This window comes from Neophocaena asiaeorientalis, unplaced genomic scaffold (assembly GCF_003031525.2).
Source record: "Neophocaena asiaeorientalis asiaeorientalis breed wild unplaced genomic scaffold, Neophocaena_asiaeorientalis_V1.1 scaffold191, whole genome shotgun sequence".
In the NCBI taxonomy this organism is placed as follows: Eukaryota; Metazoa; Chordata; class Mammalia; order Artiodactyla; family Phocoenidae; genus Neophocaena; species Neophocaena asiaeorientalis.
The window spans coordinates 2,476,528-2,504,428 of NW_020175105.1; the positions used below are offsets into that span (position 1 = coordinate 2,476,528).

A 27,901-nucleotide genomic window follows, 5' to 3' on the forward strand; every position below is an offset into this window, starting at 1 on the left:
CCCCTATGAGTAAATTTTTAACTGGCTGGTCCATTTTCTGAAATGAGTGAATCAACTGATTTTTCTTGTTTCTAGGGTGTTTGGTGGATTTGCTGGTTCACAGATGTGAGTCTCTGACAAATGTGTTTCACTGTTTTCCTTGGAACGTCTGGGATACGGATACAAAAGTCATCATTTACTTTAGACCTTCTCACATTCCTTTCTTTCTATTTAAAAAGTTGGCAGTTGGCATTTCTCTAGAGAGACACTTCTATGCATGTGTGTGCATGCCATGCACGGCTGTGCACACACACACACACACACACACACACACACACACACACACAAAACCATGGAACAAAGTACTTATTGCTTCCACAGAAGCCACAGGCTTGGAAGTACAGAGGGGGAGCCAAGCCCTGCCACAGTGCGGAAGGGTCATGCTCTGGCCCAGGCATCAGCCAAGTGGCCTGTGTGCCCAGTGATGCTACAGCAGTGAAACCCGGACTTCTGGTCAACCAGGAACAGGCAAGGCACATGGCAAGTCTCTTCTGCTCAGCCCACACAAAGCCCAGCCTCAGTGGTCAACCACAGAAACCTTGAGTCAGCATTCCAGGGAACACCCCCAATACACAGAGCTGACACAGATTATTAGAATTATTTTTAAATGGTCGCATCCTTCTTTTTGTATTTTGATTGTCTTCAGCGTAAATGTTCACATTTCCTGGAGAAACTGCGAGGACAGGTAATTCTCCAATCCTCCAGGAGAAAGCGGGCCTCCTTTCAGCCTGGATGATGAGATGAGGGTGACGGAACACATGGCCACTCGCAGAAGATGGTTCTGGTTGATGTCATTATCCAGATGAAGGCCACCTGTGGCTACTCAAGGCTGGACAGAGACAGCAAGCTCCACAACTCAAAGGGTTAAGTGTCTCCTTCTGGCTTTTTGGAGAAAGTGCTCTATTTTTTCCAATGCAAAATTACAGGGTCTTAGGGTTGGGATGGCAACCTCTCACCCAGATATGAGTCCATCTGTAAACTTAGAGATGCTCAGTCAGCTTTTGGGTGGGAAACAAAGCCCCCACCTTAGGGGTGAGAGTCACCCACCCCCAGCCCTGAACCGTGGCCACCAACAACTCCTCCCAGTATTGACCTGATTACATCACAGCAAAACCGAATGAGTCTAGGAAGGACCAGTGCTCAGAGAAGTAGACAAAAACAATGCAGATCTCTCAGAATGTTGACCTTGCAACCAACTAAAATCTTCAGCTCCTTCTCACATGAACTACAGTAGAATCTGGTCTCACCTAGGCTGCAATACGCATGCAAAATTTTTCAACCTAAATTCATTCATTCGTGTTTAAGTTCTGCAGCCCTGCATGACAGACAACCAAGCTCTGTACAAATTTCACGTGTCAGCCGTTATGCCACCCAGTTCTGTGTTACCTACAGTCTGAAAAGTCTTCTTCTGAGTGGCAGGTAAGTACATAAGTTCCTGTGCCTGGGATGCCATGGACGCCTCTCCTACAGACACCAGAGGTCAGAAACCCAATGCCTAATGGGGACAGCTGTCACCTACTGGGCCTTGCCTGCCCTTCTCAGAGTCTCCATAGGATGTGGCTGAGGAAGGAGAAACAAGTGAGAAGTAAATGTGCTGATTTTTTAACAGAGACTTAAGCCTTAAGAACTCAGAGTATCTTGTTCATGCTAGGATATGCTTATGAAATGATACAGGAGAGAAAGGCCAATGACTGTATTGCAGCAACGGGTAATTTCTCAGCCAAGAGGGGTCACAAGCCTGGAAACAAGCTGGAAGGCCATCAGACCAGCAAAATATGGTGGGGCAATTTCCCAGCTCACTCGTCAGCACAGCACAGCACTCTGAAATGTGGCTTCAAGAGTGGAAAGGGGTCCAAGGGCTAAGCCTAGCAGCACCCTGGGAGGTCCCCAGCAGACACCCTAGCGTAACTTCACCACTTGCTCCCCAACAGCCTGTGGCCATTCCTTACCTCAGGTGTGGAAGGGCCTTAACGGTCTGACTATTTAACAGCCACCTGTAACTCATATATTGCGTGATCTCAGGACAAAATACATTCTTATTTAAAAGATGTATACCGTGGAATATTGCTCAGCCATAAAAAAGAATGAAAAAATGCCATTTGCAGCAACATGGATGGACCTAGAGATTGTCATACTAAGTGAAGCAAGTCAGACAGAGAAAAACATATGATGTCACTTCGATGAGGAATCTAAAACAAAATGATAGAAATGAACTTATTTATAAAACAGAAATAGACTCACAGACATAGAAAACAATCTATGATTACCAGAGGGGAAAGTGGGGGGACGGGATAAATTAGGAGATTGGGATTAACGTATACATACTACTGTATATAAAATAGATAACCAACAAGGACCTACTGAATAGCACAGGGAACTCTACTCAATATGATGTAATAATCTATATGGGAAAAGAATCTGAAAATATATATAACTGAATCACTGTGCTGTACACCTGAAATGTACACGATATTGTAAATCAACGGTACTTCAATTTAAAAAATTCAAGTCATTTTTAATGCACACACTATATTACATCATAAAGATGTGAGTAGGATTAAAGGGGATGCTGAAATATCACAGCTCTCAAAGGCTACAAGAGAAACATGCCAGGAAGGGCTGTCAGAGCCCCAGACAAACGCCAAGCAGACATAAGTGATCCCTGTTTAATGTTGATTTGAGAAAGAATTGAAGAACACGGCACCGAATTACTTGTGAGTCAAATAAGAGCAATCACTTGGCCTTGCCGGCAAAGTCCTGTACCTGTAGCTTGTTGCCAAGCATGGACTCTCACTCCAGCGCCCGTCCTGTGGAGCTGGGACCACACCTCACTCTGCTCCCCACCTCCAGGGCCGCAGGAAGCCAGCACACCAGCCGCTCCAGCATTCACGCTTGCAGGGTTGTCTGCATTTTTATAGACACCATCTTGGCCCAGCATCTCTTGTTAGCACATTTATCAGACCAAATGCAAGAGAAAGAACTTGGAATAAACTACTAATTAATACTAAGGGTAAGGTTCCCAGGTAGCCCCTCCCTTTTTGGAAATCCATCACCGTGAGCGTTTTCACAGGGCCCTACCTACACTTTCTGAGTTGGCAAAGGCAGACATCATTCCAAAATCAAAAGCAGTTTCCTACACAAAGTCATCGGCAGTACAATTCTGCTTGGAAACAGCATCTCCTCTCATCCTTTTCGGGTGATTTGTAAAGGTCTCTGCGGCATTTCTATTTCTCAGGCCTGAGATGGGGATGCTCTGACTGCTCCAGTGTGGGCATCCTCTAACTCAGACCAGGCTCAGGGATCCACGGTGATGGACCGAATGAAATCAGAACCGTAGGCCTGTTTTCAGGTACCAAGACTCTTAGGCACACAATTGGTTGAGGACCACTACCCGCCTGCCAGGGAGTTACCGCTATTTTGTTTTATAAGATTAAACTCTGGGCTTCCCTGGTGGCGCAGTGGTTGAGAGTCCGCCTGCCGATGCAGGGGACACGGGTTCGTGCCCCGGTCCAGGGAGATCCCACGTGCCACGGAGCGGCTGGGCCCGTGAGCCATGGCCGCTGAGCCTGCACGTCCGGAGCCTGTGCTCCACAATGGGAGAGGCCAAAACAGTGAGAGGCCCGCGTACCACAAAAAAAAAAAAAAAAAAAAAAAAAAAAAAGATTAAACTCCAACATTGCTACAGTTGACCCTAGGTCCCAGTTCTGTCCTTTTGGGTGGGTCCTGGCTGCCACGGGGGACTGTCAAGTTCTTCTCAAACACACGCTGTCTCCAGTGAGAAGCCCACAGATGCAGGATGCCCTTTTATGAGCACATCACTTAGGCTAAACGTAAGTGGATCAGGCTTTCAAATGTTGCCATTCTCGCTCCTTGATAATATTTCACTGTTAATTTTGCTTTATCGCTGCCAACTATTACAGCTGATATTTAAATATATACAGTCACAAGAAATGGAGCAGCTCATTTTCAAATAACTAGAGTAACAAGAAAGAAGGAATCATCCATAAACTTATGCTAAAACAAATGTAAACATAATCCCCCCACCCAAACTTACTTGTATAGTATTATTTCATCACTGAATGAATTTTATTTAATTAATATTAAGTATTATTTCCACTTAATCAATGAAAATCAGAAATTGAATTGAAAATTAATATTTTAAGTAATATTAATATCTTATTACTGAAATATAATTAACTTCAGTAACTTCATTACTGAGATTGTATTAATTAAAAAGGAACACACTTAGTATGTGTCACCAAATTTAAATTGATAAAGGTTCTGCTGTTGCTTCTGTTTTCGGTTTACGCATTTTCAATTACCTAAAATCTCATGTCGATGCTTACATTCTCTTACAAAGTAAATGAGTAAAGTGCTGCAAACAGCAAGTTAATCTGAACTCAGACCATTTGCTCAGAGCTTCCCCCTTCGTCCTGTCAAGGGAAAGAGCAGAGAGCGAGGCAGCCTTGGGAGGAAGGCCCAATTCTTGGTCCCACTTCAGGGGTAACATCAGGGACAACCAGCTCCCAGCAAAACCCAGTCTCCCTTCTTTGATTTCAAGCCAAGTGCTGTCACATGGTAGCCAGCCAAGACCTACTTCCCAGGCTCCTTGCCACTGTCCGTGGCCTCGTCATTACATTTTCACGAATAAAACGTGAGTGGACGTGATGTCCAAGCAAACTCCAGACTGGCCAGTGGAAACCTCTTTTCACCGTCATTCCTTCAAATGGATGGACAGGGAGATGATGGTGGGCATCTGGACTCTTGTGTCCTTGAAAGGTTAGGGTCTCCATCCCTGGACAACTCCAGTCCTGGAAGGCCCATGGGCAGAATCGAGAACTTCCGATCCAAGCCTCTGAATCTGGGGACCCACTTGTTACAGCACCTCAGCCTACCCTTATAACTTGGTGGCTGTCCTCAAAAGATTTGCGTGCCATTGATCCTAGATAGTAAAAGCCCTGAGTTCATGCAGACAGATGGGAAAATATGCTACTGTTTTATTTATTTTTTTAAAATTGATCCGACATTTGTATATATTGTAAAATGATCACAGTAAATCTAATTAACATCTGTCACCACACACAGTTACAGAATGTTTTTCTTGTGATGAGAACATTTAAGATCTGCTCTCTTAGCAAATATCAAATATACATTACAGCATTATTAACTATAGTTCCCATGCTGTACGTGACATCCCCATGACATTAATTTTATAACTTTTATAACTGTTAGTTCGTACCTTTTGACTCTCTTTACCCATTTCATCCACTCCCCACCCCATGCTCTGGTAACCATCAATCCATTCCCTGAATCTATGAGCTCATTTGTATGTTTACTTATTTACTTAGAGTCCACATATAAGTGAGATCATATGGTATTTGTCTTTTTTGTCTGACTTATGTCACTTAGCATAATGCCCTCAAAGTCCATCATCCGTGTTCTTGCAAATGGCAAGATTTCATTCTTTTTCATGGCTGAATAATGTTCCATTCAATATATGTACCACATTTTCTTTATCCATTTATACACTGATGGACACTTAGGTTGTTTCCATATTTTGGCTAGTATAAGCAATACTGCAATGAACATGGAAGCACATATATGTTTTCAAGTTAGTATTTTTGTTTTCTTTGGATAAATACCAAGAAGTGATATTTTTGGGTCATATGGTAGTTCTACTTTTACTTTTTTGAGAAACCTTCATGCGGTTTTCCACAGCTGGCTGCATCCAGCTCAGAAATGGCTCTGTAGCTTTATTCTACTCTGGAACAAGGCAATAGACTCAACCTCCCTCAGCTCACCTGACTCATGGGTCCTGCTGGCTCTGCATCAGCCAGAGGATGATTTCCAAGAGTTATCTGACAGCAAATCAGTACGCACATGGTCCGCATCTTCTCATCTGTAACCACAGCACCCTGACTTCTAGTCTCAGTTTCTCAAGAGTAAAGTAAATCCCCCCAATACTATTTCTACCTCGCTCCTCAGACGTCAGCCCGGGTATAGCATGACATCCTCAAGACGGCGGGGGATGCCGGTCTCGGCACAGCACCTGAGAGCAGAGCAAAGTTCTCCTCACCTCTGGGGAACTGCAGGGGCTCCTGCTGCTCCCTGGGTAGCATCACGGGGGCCAAGACAGGAAGGGGCTTGGAGAGCGTCAGACGACAGGTACCATACAGCTGACGTCATTCACAGTTCCCGTGGGGCAGGCGCTAGTCCACAGGAGGAAGCAAAACCTCAGCGCGACGTTGTTTAACCAAACAATCCATACTGTTTTGACTCAGCTGCAACATTAAAGTGAAGTTCCTCTCTCACCTCTGCCTTAGGGACTCACAAGGGCCGTGGAGCACCCACCCCCCTCTCCGACAGAGTGTGTCATAGAACAGGCTGGGCCGGGGGTAGCGCTGGTGTCCGGCAGGTGTTTGGAAAGGTGGCCGTGGGCATGCCTGCCAGGTTCTCCCAATCCCTGACCGACACGTGCAGGTCAAGGAGAGGAGGGGGCAGCAACAATTCTCCAAAACTGCCAAGAGAAGTGTGGAACATCATCTCTTACTCTGAAATTCTTTCTACTCTCCTCTTTCCAGGGAGGGAATCATTCAAAATCTTTGCATAAAACTTATGGAGCTGCGCAACTTGGGATATAAACTTCAGCACTGGGCTTTCCTGGTGGCGCAGTGGTTGAGAACCTGCCTGCTAATGCAGGGGACACGGGTTTGAGCCCTGGTCTGGGAGGATCCCACATGCCGCAGAGCAGCTGGGCCCATGAGCCACAGCTACTGAACCTGCGCGTCTGGAGCCTGTGCTCCGCTACAAGAGAGACCGCGATGGGGAGAGGACCGCGATGAAGAGTGGCCCCCGCTTGCCACAACTAGAGAAAGCCCTCGCACAGAAACGAAGACCCAACACAGCCAAAAATAAATAAATAAATGTGGGGTTTTAAAAAAAACAAATGTTCTTGTATTGGCCAACTTATTGAAAGTTATTTACAAGGGAAAAAAAAAAACAACAAAAATCTTCAGCATTAATAACTTGCTTTTTTCTGTGTGTAACCTGACTCTGCTTATACTAAATGTTTGTCTCTAGTAACAAAATGAACCAGAAATCAGTTTTCTTTGGCTGTACTCTGAACACGTCATGCACACGCTCAGTGGGCACATATGAGGTCCTTCCTCTTGGTTCCAGGCACCGTCCTAGTTGCTAGGGATAGAGTCATGAAAATATAATAATAATAATAATGATGATAATGATAAATGGCTCTTGCCCTCATAGAGCTTAAAGACAGCTCTCCTTGGTAATGAAAAGACTGCACGGTTCATGTACTCTCAGCTTCATTTGTACAGATTTCAACCTCTTTCCCCATAAATTAATACTCAGAGCCAGATACCAAAGACGCAGTGTGTGTTGAACAGACTGGCAACTAAGACCAGTAAACGCCTGTCTTAGGGAGCCTGAATGGAGGAACATTACATCTGCTTGGTACTACTTAAGTTTTACTCCATGAGTTGTTTAGAATCTGTTCTAGGTCCCATTATGGTGACTTACATGGAGGAGGGCCTGTGTCACCTGTAATGAAGATGCTAGCATCCACTCTGCCAACCTCCACTCAACCACATGGGATTCACCTCACACCAAGACAGAGATGGCAAGGAGATTCAGATGCAGGTGAAAATCACATTTTTTTTTTCCTGTAAATCATGGTATTTTCAAAGAAACAACCTTCATAACCATCTGCATTTATGATTTGCTTGTATCTTTGTTATAAAAAGCTAGAAAATCACCCATACAATAGATGACAGAAATCCATCACGCTAAAGGAAACAAATATCAAAGATAAACCACTCAGGAAATATCACTAAATATGTATTTTTATACTTTAACCAAATACTCTGATCAAATATCTATCAATATCTATGTCATATATTTTATGTGAGCCAGGGAGGCAAAACATTCCTTTCTCGCCTTTTTATTTTTCTTAGTTTTTCTCCCTTTTCTATCTCCCATATCCAATCAGTAGGTACTGTCCAAGTTTATCAAATTAACTCAGTCTGAAGCTCGGTGCCGACATTCCTGAACGGTGCCTCCTGAAAGCTGATCTCAGCGTCCTCCAAAAGGAGATGCCAAGCTCACTAGGGTCACCCAGCAGGAACCGTCACGAGCAAGCCTTAGGCTTCACTGGAGGCTGTCCTTCAAGAGTTACGCTTACGATGTAATTATAGACGCACGATGTGTCATCTGGGGCAGCAAACGTTCTTCACCAGGTAAATATGGGCATCATTCCGACCGCAAGATGAGAAGAAAGCTCTGGTCCTTCTCACCTCAGACTGAGGGTCAGACACTGAGAAGCAGGAAGTCATATATTCAGTGTGTTTCCAATCTAGAGCCATTGCAAACTGCCCTCGACGCGCGCACACCTGCACACACACACGCCCGGCAGCACCCGGCCCCTCCCCTCTGCAGGCAGCACAACCTCCCCACGTCCCCTGTGGACCAGCTCACAGACTTGGTCCCAGCGCAGACCCTACTTGTCCCTCCGCTCTGTGTGCTTCTCTCTAAGCCCGACTCCACCTCTCCACCCAGGAGCCAGGGCCCCGCGATGCCCCTGTGCTTGGAGTCTGAGTAGCGCGGGGTGGGGGCTACCCCCGTGTGTGTCTCTCCTGAACGCAGGGCGTAGCCTGGCTCCTTGCTGTAGCCCAAGTGTCCGGTGGCCCCCTGGTCTCCTACCACAGAGCCTTGGTGAAATCTGCCCAGAGAAGGGCTCGGGCGGGGCAGAGGGGAGAGGGATTACTGTGTGAGGCACCCTGCATCTTCTTCCTTTGCTTCCCACCCCCACCCACCGTCTGTCCTTCCTTGTCTGTTTTTTTCTCAACATTAACCTTTCTTATTCTATGAGTGAAGATTCAGACTTTGGGAAGATGTGGTACATATAGACAATGGAATATTACTCATCCATAAACAGAATGAAATCATGCCATTTGCAGCAACATGGATGGACCTAGAGATTATACTAAGTGAAGTAAGTCAGACAGAGGCAGACAAATAGCATATGATATCACTTATATGTGGAATCCTAAATATGACACAAATAAACTTATTTACAGAAGAGAAACAGACTCACAGACACAGAGATCAGACTTTTGGTGCCAAAGGGGGAGTGAGGGAGAGAGAGGGAAGGATTGGGAGTTTGGGGTTAGTTAGTAGATGCAAACTAGTATATATAGGATGGATAAACAACAGGGTCCTACTGTAGAGCACAGGGAACTTTATTCAACATCCTGTGATAAACCACAATGGAAAAGAATATGAAAAAGAATAGATAATATGTGTAACTGAGTCACTTTGCTGTACCGCAGAAATTAAAGACAACATTGAGAATCAACTATACTTCAATACAATTTTTAAAAAGATTCAGACTTGGGAAAATAAATCATTACATACATCGCTAAAACAGACAGACATACTGTGCACTGTCTATGAACATATAACCATTTACTGTATTTTTAAAATATAAAAGCTTCAAAAGGGCTGTTATCCCTGGGGAAGGAAAAGGGAAAGGGGTCTGCTATGGTTCTAGAGGTAGTTGTGTCTCCATTTGTCGTATTTCTTAGAAATTCTCAAAAAGACATGAGACAAATTGGGCTAAACGTGAACATCTGTTAATCGTGGGTGGTTGACTCATGACTATTTATTTTATTTTGCAACTTTTATAAATTGGAACTACACCAACATTTTGCAAAGGGGAGAGGCCCTGACAGCGGGTTCTGTGTCTAAGGGGGGAGCCTTGACCTGTGCAGCAGAGGGAAGTTAGGGCCTCCCCACTACCACTAGGAGTGCAGACCTGTAGTCAGCTCCGCAGGAAGTAAAGGAAGGAATCGAGGTCAACCTGGGGCACATTTCAGATGGAGACATCAAGAAAATATGACAAGATGGGAAGAGGCAGCAAAGGCCACAGTGAAGGGAGAAGAAATCCAGCCCAAACCACACCAGGAGAGAAGGAGGCCAGGGGTGGGGCCTTCAGGAGGACCCCAGGCTCCAAGGTGGGCAAACCAGGCCGGGCGGCATCCGATACAGGTCACCTTGGGGCAGGGCCTCGAACACACGTGCAGTCGTTGGAGGTTGCTCGGCCGGCAAACAGATGGAGAGAGGCAAGCGGCCTGTGTGTTTGGAACAGAGGGGGCGTGGCAGGTGGCAGCCCCAGCTGCACTGCCATCGCCTGTAAGAACTGGGAGAAGCTGGAAAAGAAAAGCATGGAGCTCAGGGGCCAAGAGACGCTCAGGAAGAAAACGAAGCACAGCGCTGGGGCGGATGCAATGAAGCAGGTGGGCAAGGATTTGAGAGAAGTTGAATGCACACACCCGGAGAGGCTCCGGGCTCACCACTTGTCAGTCTGGACTGAGACTCCAGAATACCCTGTCTGGAATCCTGGGGGATGCTCCCCAGATGAGAGGAGGTGGGGAGAGTGCCTGGGGGTGGCAGGTTGTGGTGGACGGTCTCAGGCTGAGTGAGGCGAGGCCATCACCGCAGTGGTCATCAGGCGTCTGGCCAGGATCCCCCTTCACAAAGCCTCGCTCTGCCTGCTAAGTGCACAAGGCTGCATCCAAAGCAGTGAGGCCAGAAAGGAGGCCAGGGACGAGGCTGGGAGAGAGGCCATGGGGAGGCCAGCAGGAGAAGTGACCACGGGGAAGAGGGAGGCAGTGGGATTCGGGATGTATTCTTGAAGGTAGCAGGTGGCCTTTGAGTTGGATGGCAGATGGAGCGTGGAGAACGGAGGAAGCAAAGGGGGCGTCCAAGGTTTGGGGCTAAGCCACTGGGATGATAAGCTGCCTTTCCCCAAGTGGAGAGGGCACGGAGGGGCTGGGGGTCTGCTTCTCTCTGCTACCTAGTTTGAGAAGCAACTTGAATGCCACTCACTCAACTAAGCCCTGTGCAGGCAACTGCAATTCTACGGATCTCTGCTTGTCCATCCAAGCGCAGGAGAAGGTCACAAAAGAAATACAGACATTAGGAAAAAACAGATACTCATGTTTTAAGGGAAATAAGGAAAATCAATATTTTGAAAGGGACGTTTTTTACCGCTCATTCTCTACAAACATTGAAACCTCAGCCAAGAGGTTAAACGTCTACATTTCTTCTTTTCACTTTGAGAACTCAGTATTGGCATGAGGCCCTTCAATCAACCTTTTAGGCTTTAGTTAGAATATATTATTCCCATTGTAAGAATCCAGTGTTTTGGATAAAAATTCCTGAGCCTTTAAAAACAAAACCTTCCTCTGACAGTTTCCAGATTTGCGCTGGAGAGCATGTGACATGAAAACTTTAAAAACTACTGTGAATGGGCAAATAGGTATGCCAAGAAGTTTAGGATCATTTTTCTAAATTACATTTTTGGGTCTGTGTCCTTTCCACTCTTTGATAGAAGTTTCATATCCAAGACACTGGATCTGAAATGAAAAACTGAGTGGCTATAAGTACTGTTATTTGTTGCTGGGGGCACCACCCTCTGGGGAAGCAACGTGGAAACATATGTTGTCTTGAAAGCCATAAAACTGTCTCACCCTCTGATTCCCTAATTCCTTTGCAAGTCTCTATTATAAGGAAAAGTCCCCAGATGAATATGGGCTCTGGGGACGAAGATGGTCCTCTCATTATTTATAGTTCCAGAGAAAAAAAAGCAACAAGTAACGGGGCAGAGTGGTGAAGCTTAGCGAGTGCCCGGAGCCCTGGGTGTGATGATGACAAACCCATTGCACACATGGGGGAGGGGAGGCTGTAAAGGTCACAGAGTTGTACGTGCTAAAGGCAGAATCCAGATTCAAGCAAAGAGAAACAAAAGCCACACTTTCCCCTCTTCCTGGATGATCACATACAACCTTTAAAAAGTTAAAAGACCATTGGTGTACCAGAGCGAATTGTAAACGACATGATGCTAAAGGAAAAAAGCACAGCACTGTGTACATCACAGTTGGCCTTAGGCACCAGAAAGGCTCAAGAGAACATACAAAGTGACGAGAAATGGTGTTGGGCTGTTGGCATTCCACGTGACTCCCTCACTCCCCATTTAAAACCTTCCATATGGTACTTATTTTATAATCTTGAATATAAACCATTTTTGAAAGGTATACGTTAGACTTTTAAAATATCTCTTCAAAATGGATGTATAACAAAAATTAGTTCTATATCCCAAACGTGGCTCATCCCTCGATTTTGTGAATGCTCAAAAAACAGCAAATTTTAGCTTTGTCAGGCCAGGGGTTTCAGCAGGACTAGCTGTGTCTGGAAAAACACTGCCCCCTTGTGGCGGATCTGACGACACGCATTTGGGGGGGGCCAGCTCTTTATCATCCGTTTGGGACGGGATTCTTAACAGGCCCGTGCAAGCTGGGGAGAAATACAGGATCTCTGATGAGCATGGGACTCAGGGCACTAAATTATGGAGGTTGCTTTACAACTTAGTTTTTAATAACTTCTTCTGAAAGTGTCATGTTACTGATGGGCATCCCTCTCAACTTCTTGGGCTCCTAAGGGCAGGACTTCAATACAGCAGCCGCCTCCATCCTGGCCAGGTGACTCTGCGGGGACATTTCAACCTGGACCCCAAAAGCTCATTCAGGCTTTGGGTGGAGAATCACTTCAGAACGTGGTGAGCAACTCCTAGGATGACGGAAACCTTCCATAACTGCCTGAACAGGGGAAACATGGCCCCAGATGATTTTTTTAAATTGAGGCAATGCTTTTTAAAAATCATTCACCAGAAGATTCTAGAACAATGGTAATAAGCAACACAATGGTATCTGGTATGGCTCACATTGATACATTTTTAGATTGGTCAAATTTATAGCATTTAAATGAAGGCCAGGGGCCTGTAAAAGGTCAGTCACTACAGTTCGTTTTACAATTTGCCCAAAATCCCAGAGTTAATACCAGAAGCAGATTAAGAACTCGGGTCCTCCTCTTCCTACACCAGAGCATTACTGACCACCTTACCAGATGCTACCGTATTCTGCGCGTGTGGCATTTCTGTGTGCTGGATTACAAATGAGCTCAGGTGTCTTGGTGCATCTGGTGCAGAGTTCATACTGCTGTCTTCGTGTCTTAGGAAAAGAGCAGAGGATGGAGACTGAGGCCTGAGGACCATTCCCACCTCACCGCTAATCACATCCTGTGGACCCTGACCACGTTCCCTCCGTGCGTCTCAGGGTCCAGATCTGTAGGATGTCACGCATACTCAGAGAAGGGACAGTTTCCCGGAAAATGCCAAACTCCAGGAAAACTGCTTGAAATTATTCGTGAGGTGATTATATTCACTCTGATTCAAGGGTCCTTTGATTAAGAAAATGAAAATGTATCTTGGAATAGACTAAACGTTAGTTTACATAACATTAATTTTTCCAGGAAAGATCTGACTACTATCTGACTACCTACATACCTTAGGATAATTTTTTTTTTAATGCGGATCTATTCTCTTCCGACTCTTCAGGTTACAAATATAAGAAACTAGTTGCATTTTCTCAAGGAAAAATAACAATACTATCTGGAAAGTTTCTAATGAAGCTCTGATCCAGTTTACTCACCATTTCAGAATGCTTCCTTAAGTTATTAGCCGAGCTCTATAATCGCTAATCCTTACAAGGGTGCTGCAGGGTGGATGGCGTTATGCCCGTCATACAGATGAAGAAAGGGGAGACAGAGAGGCCCCCTCTGCTGCCTGGGAATAAAAGCTCAGCTTTACACCTCAAGGGCAGACGCCTGCCCTCAGCTAGGAGTCAAGGGCTTGGGGAAATTTATAAAAACAGGAGCAGCGCTCTTAAGAAATGTTATGTCACCAACTTGCTTGATAAAAAGAAAGCATAATCTCAAACATAGATCAGACGTCACAGACATGAAGAAATATAAACACGAACATAGAACACTGGGAAACATAAGCAGACATCAACGGATTTGACCAGCCACTTGGCCTCGGGAAGCTGGGAATTTCTGCATCCGTGTAAGGAAGGCGGCACCTACTTTACAGTGATGTGGGGAGGATGAAATGAGATAATTTAACTAAGCACGGGCCTGGCACAGGCAGGCAGGTAGTGGCAGCTGTGGGCATCGTCCTCTTTGGCCAGCATTATTTTATTAAGTGCTATCCCGCCCTAGGCCTTCAAACCCAGTAAACTCTTATTTCCAGGTGAACAGTTAACCTACCACACTGCAGATTCCTTGATTGACTTTGATTTCTAGTAAAAGTCACACGTGATTTTAAAAAATGAAAAAAACAAACAAACCTCCTAGAGACCACTCCATATCTGTATTCAATGATTTTCCTGCTTCCCTTAAACTGCTCTGTGTAATCAGTTCACTTAGCTCTACAACAAACCTGATGACATAATGATGCAGAGTCTTCATGTCTAAGAATATGGGCCGTCTTTCCATTTGCACAACTCTACTTTTGTGTGTATTTGTAGAATTTTATGATTTTCCTCATAAATGCTTTGGATGTTTCCTATGGACTTTTGGCCTAGGTTTACCTATCTATCTATCTATCTATCTATCACGTCATGAATGTGTTCTTAGGCTGCATTTGTAAGAAAAAAATCTCACACAAATTAGCAATGCCCACTGCAAAACTTATGCTACCATCCATTGCTGTAGAAAAAGTAATAACTCCTGGCATGTTGTAATAACCAAAGAGGCGTGAGGGGTCAAGCCCTTCAGGGTAGTTGAACAGATCCTCTACTCAGACACAGAGTTTGCTGGCAGAGTGTGTGAAATATTAGAAGACACTTTCCAACAATCTGTGGCCAAAATTGAGGCTGACAAAAGATAAGCCTTACAGACTAATTGAGTCGGCGGACATTTTAAACCATTCTCAGTGGATTTAAGTCTGTTTTATAGCAAAGAAGCAGCATTGCTGATGTGGTTACGGTAAGGAAAGACTTGCTGACGATTATACAGCTGAAGAAGAGACCTTCTCATTATGTAATTGTACTCAGGTTAATTTGGGGTCAGATGAGAACACTGGTCACATGCGTTTCTATGGACGAGCTGCGGTCACCCCAGGCTCCAGCCCGGCCTGAGTTCCCACCACGAGTTAAATCCTTCTTATTGGAAACCAGCAAGATTTGGTTGTCAGGAAAGTTGAGAGCTGATTTTCAAAGAGCCTTAAAATATGGGAGTCAAAAGGGAAAAACAGCGTCAAGTCCAGGGCATTAAACACCTATGTTTTTAAAGTGATGGATGAGAAACTGAGAATCCATAGTTGCTACCTTTAGATTCAGAACTGAGATTGATAATTGTCAGGAGGATACATATTAACACACTTACTCAATTAAAAATATGACTTGACTTTTTTTTTTAACCAAAAGTAAATGTGGTTTGGCTTTTTGATTGGACAATAAGGGCCCATTTTGCTAATTAATTTATATGGCAGACATTCTCCATAAATCGAATGGGCTAAATCTATAAACCTAAGATCCTGACAAAAATAGACTTAAAGTTTGGGACGAGATTTTTAACATTCACTAAAAAACACTATTTTGGCAAAAGTGAGTGAAAACTGACAATATGTCAATTTCCTCAGTGAAAACTGACAATATGTCATTTTCCTCAAAACTTACTGATGATATATTAGGTTTAGAAAGTGCCTGTGACATCCATCAGCACACACAGTCACAATTTTGTTTTTTTTTTGGGTGGATGGATGTTAACTAAACTTAATTGTGGTAATCCTTTTGCAATATATACATACATCAAATCATTATGTTGTATGTCTAAAACTAATATAATGTTGTATGTTGATTATACCTCAATTTTTAAAAATGGTCAGCTTTGTTATCCCTTAGCTCAGATAAACATGTTAGTAAAATCAGTAGCTGGGACACATGTAATTCTAACTTGAGACTTCTGAAAAATATAACATGAATGAAGAGTTATGATGTCAAATTGCTCATTTTGATTTACTTTAAGTATCTAGAAACAATTTATACAATCTCAGAAACTATATCACACTTAATGATAATACTTCTTTATATGTATATTATACTTTATGAATAAAAATTTTTTTTCACTACATATATTATTTGATTTCTACTGTGTTTGTTCCTTTGGGAGAGATGTCTTCAAACATTATTTTAAAAAAAGAGAACGTGCCTCTGAGTAATGAGTGCAATTATTATCTGAGAAATCTTGATAAAGTGCTTTTCTTATACCTCCCAGAAATCAATAACTTTCGTGTGATTGAGTAACAACCCCCCTGGCAAGTCAAATGGCTTCCAAATCTTGGCTATTGACCAATTAAACGAGAACCTAGTCAGGTACAGATAAAAGATCAATCAAAATAATATTTGATAATAGGTCACTGTGTGATTGACCAGAAGGACTTCAAAGAATTGAAAGGCACTGTTACAGCAGGAACTTTTTTCATCCTCTTGTACTTATTTATGTAAAATATTTCCTCAGGGTTTAAACCAATAAAAACAGAAAGAGTCACACAACTAATGTTGAAGCTTTTCTGGTTTTATCCATAAATTATGTTCATTAATGGGCATATGGAATAAATTTAAAAATTACCTTTCATCTTATTAAAAGATATCTTTTCAAGAAAGGTTTCCTTTTCACGCTCAACAATTATATATCAGCAGTTGTTAATATATTTATATTGTTTATATTTATTTGCAATGGTAATAAGAACTCAATCTAGAAGAGTATTTTCCTACCCACAGTTTTATGATCACATGAAATTTAAAAATCTAATTTAGATAGATATTCTTGTTTTGTATCACATGTCATTTCAACTATTTAAAACAGACTTTTAAAAACAAAATATATATTGAATAGAATACAATTTTACATGGGACCAGTACGGAAATGTGAAATCAAGAAAAAAGAATAATAATGCAAAATGTTTTATTGTTATAGAAGAGTTTGTCTCTGTGGTTTGTCTATGTATCTATGTGATTTTTAAAGTGATCGTATCAAACTTTATTAGATACATTTAAAATGTCAATATTTATAAGATGCTATGAAATATTTTCCTTCAAGTATTTAAAATTATGAAGAAGCTTTTTGTATGCCAACTTTGAAATGCGAGGGCACAGAAAGTTTTAAAAAATTCTTTCAACGTATGGCTGCAGAATTTAGGAAACAGGCTGTGTGGCTCCAAAACCATCAGCTGCTCCTGAGAATTCAGGGAAGTGGTTTCAGACGGTGTAACTCAGTTACTCTAATGAAGGGCCCTCCCGATCACGCCGGCTGGGGCTGGAGAACTGGAAACTAACACATTCGGAAAGTAACACATTCCTCATCTTCTGAATGTACCACGGGCAACTAAAAAAGAAGCCACATGACGCTTTGTGCAACTATCTAGTTTATAAAAACCCAAAAAACAACTAAACTAATCTAGAATTTCATTTCCCGGAAGGTGGTGCAAAGCTGCCAGAAGCCCCACGAGGTTAGCACGAAGCCCCTGCGGTGTTAGTACTCACGTTCGAGCCCCTTCCCAGTGCGGACTTGGAGGCATCCTCATCGCTGTCTGCCCCCGGCTGCCTGAGTTGCTCTGCCTGGAATAGAAGCAGGACCCCCGTCATCTGCAGGTGACAGCAGCATCACACAGAACAGTTGTCCTTAGCAATTATTAAAGCAAACCACGCCAGCCTGGCCGTCCCTCAGGGCAGCAGCGTCTACGTAAACAGCTGTAATCCGCGGCCATGATTCTTAGGAACCTGAAAGCTGTTCTAAAATAGTCCCTAAGCAGTGCTCACAGATCTGACAACCACAGTTTTGAAATTCATGACTCATGGAGTGTGAGTTTCCATTTTGTCTTTTTCCCCAGAGCATCTCTTTTGCTTAGAAGAGATGCAATATGAAAACAGCAGGGGGTCTGAGCTGATCAATTAGCTCCGAAAACCAATTAATTCAGTAGGTTTTGAGGATTTCTACTTTTAAATTCAGTTTACCTCTGCACTGCTGATCCACTGGATACACGTCAAAATAACTCACCAAGTACCTCACTCCCTATCCATAAAAGGTGAACAATAATGACATCTCACTTCATGGTTTAAAAGAAGGTTTCCCTTGATGGTGTGGTGACCTCCAGAGAACCACCAGGTGCCCTGGAAAATACAGCTCTGGGCCACACCCTGCCCTCTCAAATGAGGATCTTTGGGGATGTGACCCAAGAATCCAATTGTTACACTAGATCTTAAGGTGATTCTAAGGTATTTTCAGAACTACTTGGTTAGGAGAATAAATAATGTCAAAATGAAACAAAGTTATCACGTTGAAAGAGCATTAAAATTCCAAAGTTTTAAAACAAGGAAGGATACTTTCCCTCATTGACTTCAGCCAAAATGATATCTTTTTAAGCGTATTCTCTATTGAGATTTTACACACACATATGCATGTTTTTTCCTTTAAGTAGATAATAAAGACTCACTTTAACTTTAAATGTCTCCGTTCTTAGTATTTTGCTCTCAGACATGTGTAGACTATCTGGCATCACAGGGCTTTAGAAATCATTTAAAAAATGATTGACTCAGGACTTCCCTGGTGATCTGCCAGGGAAGGAATCCACCTACCAATGCAGGGGACATGGGTTCGAGCCCTGGTCTGGGATGATCCCACATGCCACGGAGCAACTAAGCCCGCGAGCCACAACTACTGAGTCTGCGTGTCACAACTACTGAAGCCCGCGCGCCTAGAGCCTGTGCTCCGCAACAAGAGAAGCCACCACAGTGAGAAGCCCGCGCACCGCAACAAAGAGTAGCCCCCGTTCACCGCAACTGGAGAAAGCCTGCACGCAGCAACAAAGACCCAACGCAGCCAAAAACAAATAAATAAATTTATAAAAATTTTAAAAATAAAAGAAATAATTTACTCCAAACCCTCCTGCCATTAATGAAGAAAACCTGAGACCCAGGCTTGCCAGGCACTGTACAGTGTGTGGACGGTGAGAGCCACGGCTCTGGAAAGACAGGCGGGTCCGAATTCTGGCAACACTAGCCCTGGGATTTGCTCAGAATGTGCAGAATGTGTGTAAAATGGGGTTGATAATGCCTCTCTCACCGGGTTTATAGAAGATTAAAGGAGGGTGCATTTAGCACAGCACCTCAAACAATAAAAACAGAGAGAAACAAGGAAGGAAAAGGTGAATGCCAAAACAACAAATAATCCAGTAAGGTTACGACTGTATAAGGGCAGTTGAGGGCAAAATAAAATAAAATAAATGAGAGGGAAAGATGAGGTGTATGAGAAAGGAAAAACACTTCTAGCCAGGCTAAGACCGAAGAAAGATGGGGTAGGGCGGAGGGAAAGCCCCTGGGACCCACAGACCAGGCTTCCTCACCATCTGTGGCATTTTCACAGGTGTTTCAGACTCTCATGGAAAACACTGCCAAACCATCACATGCACTCGGCTCTTATTCTGCTTGAAACAAAGGCATTTCTAGATTTCCTACTGATTTCGCTGGCAGTTTCATGTCTCAAAAGCAGGAAGATACAAGAAGAAGGGCTCTTGAGGTCTTGGTGTGAGGAAAGGGTAGATTTTCTGTGAATTAGAATAGTGAGAACCAAAGAGGCCAGCGGTGCCTGCAGTCCCAGCAAACTGACCTCAAATGTCAGGAACCATATTACCCAGCCATCAAAGAGGATAAAAGCATGCCATTTGCAGCAACATGGATGGACCTAGAGATGACCATACTAAGTGAAGTAAGTCAGACAGAGACAAATATCATACGATATCGCTTATACGTGGCATCTAAAGTATGTTACAAACCAACCTATCTATGAAACAGAAACAGACTCACAGACATAGAGAACAGACTTGTGGTTGCCAAGGGGTGAGGGAAGGATGCAGTGGGAGTTTGGGATTAGCAGATGCAAACTATATTATATAGGATGGATAAATAACAAGGTCCTACTGTACAGCACAGGGAACTATATTCAATATCCTGTGATAAACCATAATGGAAGAGAATATGAAACAGAATATATGTATATATAACTGAGTCACTTTGCTGTACAGCAGAAATTAGCACAACACTGTAAATCAACTATACTTCAATAAAATATTTTTTAAAAGATGACAGGAACCAGAAACCCAACATTAATAGAGTGAAGGGAAATTCAAATGTGAAACTGAATCTGTAATTTCAAGTAATTCTGGCAGGAAAGGAAAGGATGGGGGAGGAGGGAAGAGGAGGGGGGCAGGATGGTGGGGTGAGGGCACAGAAGATCTTAAGTAGAGACACACACGGAGCAGAGATTTTCAAAGGACACATGGAAGCAGGGGGAAACACACACAATCAGTAATAAGACAGAGAATCAGGAATCCACAATCAAAGCATCAGGCGGTCAACAGCAATGCACTGGCGTTTGGCAGAAACTCCTGAGGACAGGGACCCCTCACTAGTTCAGGTGGCGACTTCTCTCTGGGCTGCCAGCTTCCACCCAGCGTGCTTACTGACCTCTCACCTCCAAACCGCAAGCTGACGCGGGATCTAACCCCAGGACCCTGAGCAAGGCTATTTCTTTGGGCCCCAGCGTCCTCATCAGGAACATGGGGTGGATGGTAATTCTGACCCCATGGGCTCCGGAAGGCCAGGACACGTGCAGGCTGGTGCACAGATGCAAGGGCCACGCGATGGGCAGAGAGGGCTCTGGACCAACGTGCGTCCACCCTACTCACGCCTCTTCTACCGCTCCATGGACGGCGGACGCTTCCAAACCCAGCTGGCGGATTAAAGACTAACGTTCCCCACAATGGTTCTGTCTTTTTTAGTGCCATCTACTAGTTAAGAGAAAATACTTGACCCAGCAAAATAAACCTTTTTAAACCAACACAATAGCGATCACAAGCATTTTCCTTTCTTGGTAGTTAGAAGGCATGTATAGCTTGAGAGTTTCAAAGATGATTTTAAATGTGTTCATTTGTACTCTCTGTACTACGACTTTATAGCACTGTACCCAAATTACGGTTTTAGGATTTATTAACTATGAACAACCAGATCAATAAAATTAACTTATTCAGCATGTTCCCAAATCATATGGGGAGGAGCAGGGAACATCTAAAATTTACTGGCAAATGGACCCGCTCAACAACTCATGTTCTTCTCCACAAAGCGGCCCCTGGGCAGCTCCTTGAGGCTGCACCAGGTTGTACAAGTTCTGAAGATTTGGTTCATTTGTCGGGATATTCGGTATTTATATAAACTTAACCGTACCATGCAGTCACTTATCCATCCATCCGGAGGTTGTTTACTGAGGTTCAACCTCCTTCCAGGACTGTGCAGGTACCAGCAGAGAGGGTGCACAGCTTTGTGTTCTGCTGGTGAATTAAACACCATCACCCAAGACCACTGTTTTAGGAACCAAGTGTGGGATATGAGAGGCATTGTGCATACTGACACGACACGCACCCTACTCCCTGATGGAGTGAGGACTCCTACGTGTATTTAGACAAATTCCAAGAGAGGCTGAGGACAAACATCTCAAGAAACTGTCTGTACAGAATGCAGAATCATATGTCAATTTGACTGATATTTGATACTGAATCAATTACCTTACTATCGCTTCTTTTATTAACTTTGAAAAATCCCAGAATTTTTTTCTTCTCTTTATCTGTCTCACCGTTGCCAAGTGATGATTTTCTAAAGGTTTCTGGGGAAAAAAAAAAAAAAAAAAAAAAAAAAAAAGTACTAAGTTATTTTTCAGCATATGAAACATTAGATTAAGTACTTTAAAAATATCAACAAATGATTTTTTTTACTCTAGTCTGAAACTTTAGTTCTTATAAGAGAGCAAAACCATCAACTATTTCTCTCAAAGCGTTCTGAGCCACCCAAAGCCTCCAGCCGGGTTTAGGAAATCTCTAAAGGTTCTTATAATCTTTAGTATTGTAAAAACAAAACAAAACAAAAAAACCCCGAGTAAATCCAGAAGTTCTAGGGCAGTTTTGTGCAACAAAAAATAAAGGCACTATGTACGTAATTTTGCATTTTCCAACAGCTGCACCAAAAAGAACCAGGTGAAATTAATTTTAATAATGTTTTATTTAACCCAATAGATCTAAAATATTAGTATTCCATCCCATAATCCATATAAAATTATTAATGAGGTGTTTTACATTCGTTTTCGTACTAAGCCTTCAAAATGCACTGTGCACATCACGGCACATCTCAGCTTGCACTGGCCACATGCCTCGTGCCTGACGGCCATGCCTGGTTTGTGACCATCAGACCGGACAGCACAGCTCTCGGGACTGCGACATCTGTGCTAAACATCTGCTTTAAGAATTATGAGGGTGGCGGTAAAAACGCAAACTAAATAAACTACATCAACAGCTTCCCGGCTTGAGGAGCCCACTCCTTTCCAGAACGTGGAGTAACAGCGATGGTTTACCCAGGGGACATCTGAAATAACAACGTCAGCTCCTCCATCACCCATGTCCCCAGATTTTTCTTCCTCTACCTCAAACAGGATGTTTTCCTTTTTCATTACATTCTCTAGGGGACCTGTTTTTTCTTCTACTGTGTTTTTTATTCTTGACTTCTAAATCCTCAATCTTCTCCATTTCCTGGAGTTTTCTTCAGCGGGATTTTCGAGCTAGAATGGATGCTCTGGAATTTCAGATGGGGCACCAAAGCCCAGGCCAGTCAGGATGGTGACAACTCAGCCAAGGGCCATGGTCTCCAGGGCAAGGCAGAACTGGTGGCAGCAGCATCCCCGGGACCTCAGGCCACACCAGATGCCCATATGGGAGACTCTGGGCATGGGGCCCAGCACTCCCCACTCAACAAGCACCCCCCACCCTGGGATGCTTAAGCTGTGGGGACCACACTTGAGAGCCAGCAGAGTAGAGCTTAAGGACACCGTCGTGTGGGCGTACTGGGCCTCAGTTTCCCCATCTGCAGATTGAAGGTGACTCAGATGACCAAGCCTGGCACCCTCAGTGCCACCACAACCATTGTGACCATTATTCATTGATCCATGACACTCCGAAGGCCACTCCAGGCCTTTGTCATCCGCTCATCCTGTTCTTGTCTTCCAAGGCACACAGATACGGCCAGAAGAAAAGATGTTGAGGTGTTGCTGAAGGACTAAAAAATTAATTTCCCCACACCACTGCCAACTGCTGGGCCGCCAAACCACTGGTGGAAAATGTGGACTGGATCTTACAAACTCTGCCACCAAGATACCAACCCAAACCAGGTAAATATCGGCGGACTGCTCATCTGTTAACCAAGAATTTCATATTCCAACTCGAGAAGGCAGACGCGGGAGTCAGAGCCTTTGTGACTTGCATTAACGTAATAGTGTCCTCCCAATAAAGCAAAAACCAAGCCCCTGAATCCCTGCATTCTGTCAGTGGCAAAGGCTCCGGTTTTAGTCCCAGGAACCAGGCCTCTCAGCTTCATGCAGGTGGCTCCAGCCAGGCCAATCAGCGGTCCCCACATCACATGACATCCAAACCAGCGAGGGGACCGGCTTCAGTGGTGAGACATGCATCCCCCCGGAAACACGCGTGCACGTAGGGTTCACAGTTAATTGCACCAAAACCCTCTGTTAGGCCCAGAGCCTGTAGCAAAATATTCTGTACCGCAGAGTAAAGCTATATGTGGACAAAAGTATGCACCAACGTGCATGTTTGTACCTCTGATGTTTCTAGAATTGACTGCTATGTGACACAGATGTAGCAAGTGCAGGAGATGACAGTGCCTGAGAGATGAGGGAGAGAGAACACATCACTGGCACACAGGTTGTTGTGCCAGCCACACAACGGTGAGACTGGATCAGAAATTCAGCCTCTCATTTCTCTTCCTGGACAGGGGGAGTGGCTGGTCACCAGCCCCAGGACTGAGGCTTGGGCTCGGGGCACAGAGCCGCCCCAAGGGGACCGAGAGGCCACAGCCCACAGCTGCCCGGCTCTGAGCCGGGCCCCAACCAGACGGTCTAATCTCAAAGGTGAGGCTCGGAGATTCTGGACTGATGGGGCCTCCTGTGAGGTTTGAGACTGGCAGGCACTGCGGAAGGATGGGCTGCAGGGCAGGGCAAGATCACTTGGTTTTCCTGACCGTGTTCCCATCAGCCAAGACCCCCAAGGTGCCCCGTCTGGGTCGCAGCCAGGCCTGGAGAAAATATGCCAGTTAAGACCTAGAAGCCGTGGTTCTAAGTGGATAGCAATTTGAGTGTGGAGTTTATTTTGTTTCAATTTACTCTCATTTACTATGACTTAGATATGAATAAAAACACAGGGGAGGTTGTGTCTCATCCGTTTGGAAGTTTCAGAGTGATCTGGAAGGTGATATGGATGAGCTGAGGGGTGTGGATGGATGGAGGATGCTGCAGGGGCCCTTGAGGACTGGCTCATTGAAAACGTCCACTTTTCCGGATGCAGAAATGGAGCAAGCCGTCAGGGGCCAGATCAGGGTCACCAAGCTTGTAAATGCAAGAGGGGAAACTGGGTCTGCATCGCAGGGAAATGTGCACGTTTTTAAGTGACCATCCCCATCATGGGGGTTGTAAAAGAACAGTCAAAAGAGCTCTGATTCACCCTCCCCGCTGCCCTCAGCCTTACAATATCCCCAGATCAGACCACTCAGAACTGATCAAGCCTTCGTATATATGAGTTTTCTGCTCAAACCAACTATCTATTCGTGGTGCTTCTTTTTTTAATTGAAGTATAGCTGATTTAAAACGTTGTGTTAGTTTCAGTTAGCTAGCTAGCTAGCTAGCTAGATTGATATAGATATATAGATAGAGTGATATATTCTCTTTCAGATTCTTTTCCATTATAGGTTATTACAAGATATTAAGTATAGTTCCCTGTGCTATACAACAGGTCATCTATTTTATATATAGTAGTATGTGTATCTGTTAGTCCCAAACTCCTAATTTATCCCCTCCACCCTTTCCCTTTGGTAACCTTGAGTTTGTCTTCTATGTCTGTGAGTCTGTTTCTGTTTTGTAAATAAGTTCATTTGTATCATTTTTTTTTTTAGATTCCACATATAAGTGATATATCACATGGTGTTTGTCTTTGACTTACTTCACTTAGTATGACAATCTCTAGGTCCATCCATGTTCCTACAAATGGCATTATTTCATTCTCTTTTATGGCTGAGTAATATACCTTTATATATATGTAACTCATCTTTACCCATTCGTCTGTCAATGGACACTTAGCTTGCTCCTGTGTCTTAGATGTTGTAAATCGTGCTCCTATGAACATAGGGGTGCATGTATCTTCTCAAATTAGGGTTTTCTCCAGATATATGCCTAGGAGTGGGATTGCTGGATCATATGGTAATTCTATTTTTAGCTTTTTAAAGGACCCCCCATACTGTTCTCCATAGTGGCTGCACCAATCCCACCAATAGTGTAAGAGGGTTCCCTTTTCTCCACATCCTCTCCAGCATTTGTTTTTATTTGCAGACTTTTTAATGATGACCATTCTGACTGGTGTGAGGTGACACCTCATCATAGTTTTGATTGGCATCTCTCTACTAATTAGTGATACTGAGCATCTTTTCATGTGCCTGTTGGCCATCTGTATGTCTTCTTTGGAGAAGTGTCTGTGGTGCTTCTTAAAAGAGAGTCCCTCTCTTTGTAGCATCCATCTGCCCTGTATGACGGAGGAGGTAACAGGTGAGGAATATGAAGGGAGACCACTGTCAGACACGACACCTGGTCTGTGGCTCCAGAACAAAGCCCAGATTTTCTGCATTATTTTTCTTTTTGAAACAAAGTCTAATGTTAAACACTTTACCAAACATGGACAGAAATTTCTATAAAATCCAAACACTCATTGGGATTTTAATGACTCTCTTGGAGTGTGTGTGTGTGTGTTATGTGTGTGTGTGTAGTCCAAAAGATTTATATAAGTCCCAATACAAATGTGTGTGCATGCATGCCTATGTACATATTTGCATGCATATGTATGTATGTATTATACATAATACATACATATATATAAAAAATAATTTATAAGAAATGAATGCAAAATTTGGACCAGTCATTTACATACTTGTCTATGACAGAAAAGGTCAGATTTCACAATCCACACTGCCCCAGATTCTGCAGCAGGCAGGATGGACCCTGAGGGCAGGTAAGCACAGGTGAGAAGGGCACGGGGCCTCTCCTGCATGGACCACTTCTGCTCTGCCCTGAAGTTCTGTGTTCATAAAGGGCCATTTTCTACAAACAGCTCCCTCACTGCTCACCAATCAGAACCACACAACGAACCCTTGCCCAAGGGACGTTCTTCTCTTAGTCAACCAGGGAGTCAAGAAACCAAGCCACGACCTCAGTTCAGCCTGGCCAGACGCCCCCAGAGGTGCTGCCCTGCATCCCCTCAGGTCACCCCGTGCATTGTCCTAGCCCAGAGCCATGCAAGGTGCAGCTGGCGGGGCAGCGCTGGGCTCACTGTACCTCGGCGGCTCAGGGAAGGCTCCGACTGTGTTTTGGTCAGAAGAACTGGAAAAGGCAGGCAACAGAGAGTGAAGACAGGCTTCTTGACCCACGGCAGCACCTGACGAGGCCTTGGCCCCTGTGTCAGCCTGGACTGAGGCTGCTGTGCCCCGCAGGAGAAGGCCAAGTGCAAAGCAGGCCTGCAGCCCTGGCCTGGATCCCCTAGAATCCCGCAGCTGTCTGGCAGCAAAGCCTTCTGCTTTCTCAAGCTGCCACCGCCAGGAATTCCAGAACAGGGCGGGCCTCTGCCTACAACACGTCTCCTGCCCGTGGCCTTTACCCTTCCCCAGCTGCCAGCTGGGAGGGGGCGCAACCCAAGAGGGGCAAAGAAGAGAGCTCCTCACGGACAGAAATGTTCTCTTCTCTACTCAAATGTCTGACTGTCAGTAGGATGGGTGGAGGCGTTCGGCAAGGATGATAATCAAATATTTCACAGCCCACATGGCACATTACGGTCCAGACGAAAAGGATGTTGGCCACAGGCAGGGCACATCCTCGCCATGCCAGGTGATGCTCCTTTATTTGTCTGGGGAGGCTGCCGGGGTCCCAGGACGAGGGTCCCCAGGAGGGTGCCCGAGGCAGTGCAGAGGAGGACTCAGGGGCTGGGGGACAGCTATTTCTCCACGTGCAACAGCGTGCCCTGCCCTGCACCGGGGTCAGAAGAGGGAGGTCCAGACTTCGGGCAGTTTCTGCTCTCTCCGCCTCACCCGTGTGCCCAGAAGACCACCCACGGGCTTGCTGGGCCCACTCCTTAATGCAGAGACTAGTTTCATAAGCTTTTCCCAGGTATTAGATTCTACAGCTACCTTTCAAGATATTCCGATTGACTAGCACATAACAGAAATACTCGTTTGCAGAAGACTTTTCCCTTCACATGCTTAAATGTGGGGCAATTTTTCTTTTGTCTTTCCTTCTCTTTTTCTGTCTTTCCAAATGAAAGCTCTGTTTCCAAAGATTCCCAGAAACCAAATTTAAATAGGGCTGATATAATGAGACAGACACACCGGCAACAGCCAGGCCCGTGCAGCGGGTGCTGAGAATCATCTTCGCTGTGTTTTAAAAACACACCGGATAAAACACAAGATGCATTACTCTCAAATGCCAGAACACTTTTTTTTGAAGGAATAAATAGTCTATGTTCTTGTACATGACTGAGCTAAAACCCTTTCTCGAATGTCAAATGAGACCCAGGGTCCAGAACCTTCAGGAGGAGATCTGGGGGAAGGGGAGGTTCCACTATGACCATTACAGTTTGGTAATAAGAAAATATAGATTTTTTTAATTGGGAAAAATTTTTTAAAAACTGTAGAAAAACATGAAAACTTGAATATGTGTGTATTTTAAAAGCCCAACCTGGTCAATATTTGTGAAATAAAAGCCAACGGATATCAAATGAGCTCATTAAAATAGACACTTTTGTGAA

At 44.2% G+C, this 27,901-nt stretch overlaps 1 protein-coding gene across 2 annotated transcripts in view; it reads right to left on the reverse strand.

Moving 5' to 3' along the window:
• The window catches only part of COBL (cordon-bleu WH2 repeat protein), a 171,603-nt gene that overhangs the window by 128,735 nt on the left and 14,967 nt on the right, over positions 1 to 27,901 (reverse strand). For both annotated transcript variants that reach the window (XM_024764376.1, XM_024764377.1), the window contains exons 4-5: positions 21,572 to 21,669; positions 17,499 to 17,573 (exon numbers count right to left, since the gene is read on the reverse strand). In XM_024764376.1, coding sequence (XP_024620144.1) covers positions 17,499 to 17,573; positions 21,572 to 21,669 — 173 coding nt within the window. The remainder of the gene's footprint in view (positions 1 to 17,498; positions 17,574 to 21,571; positions 21,670 to 27,901) is intronic.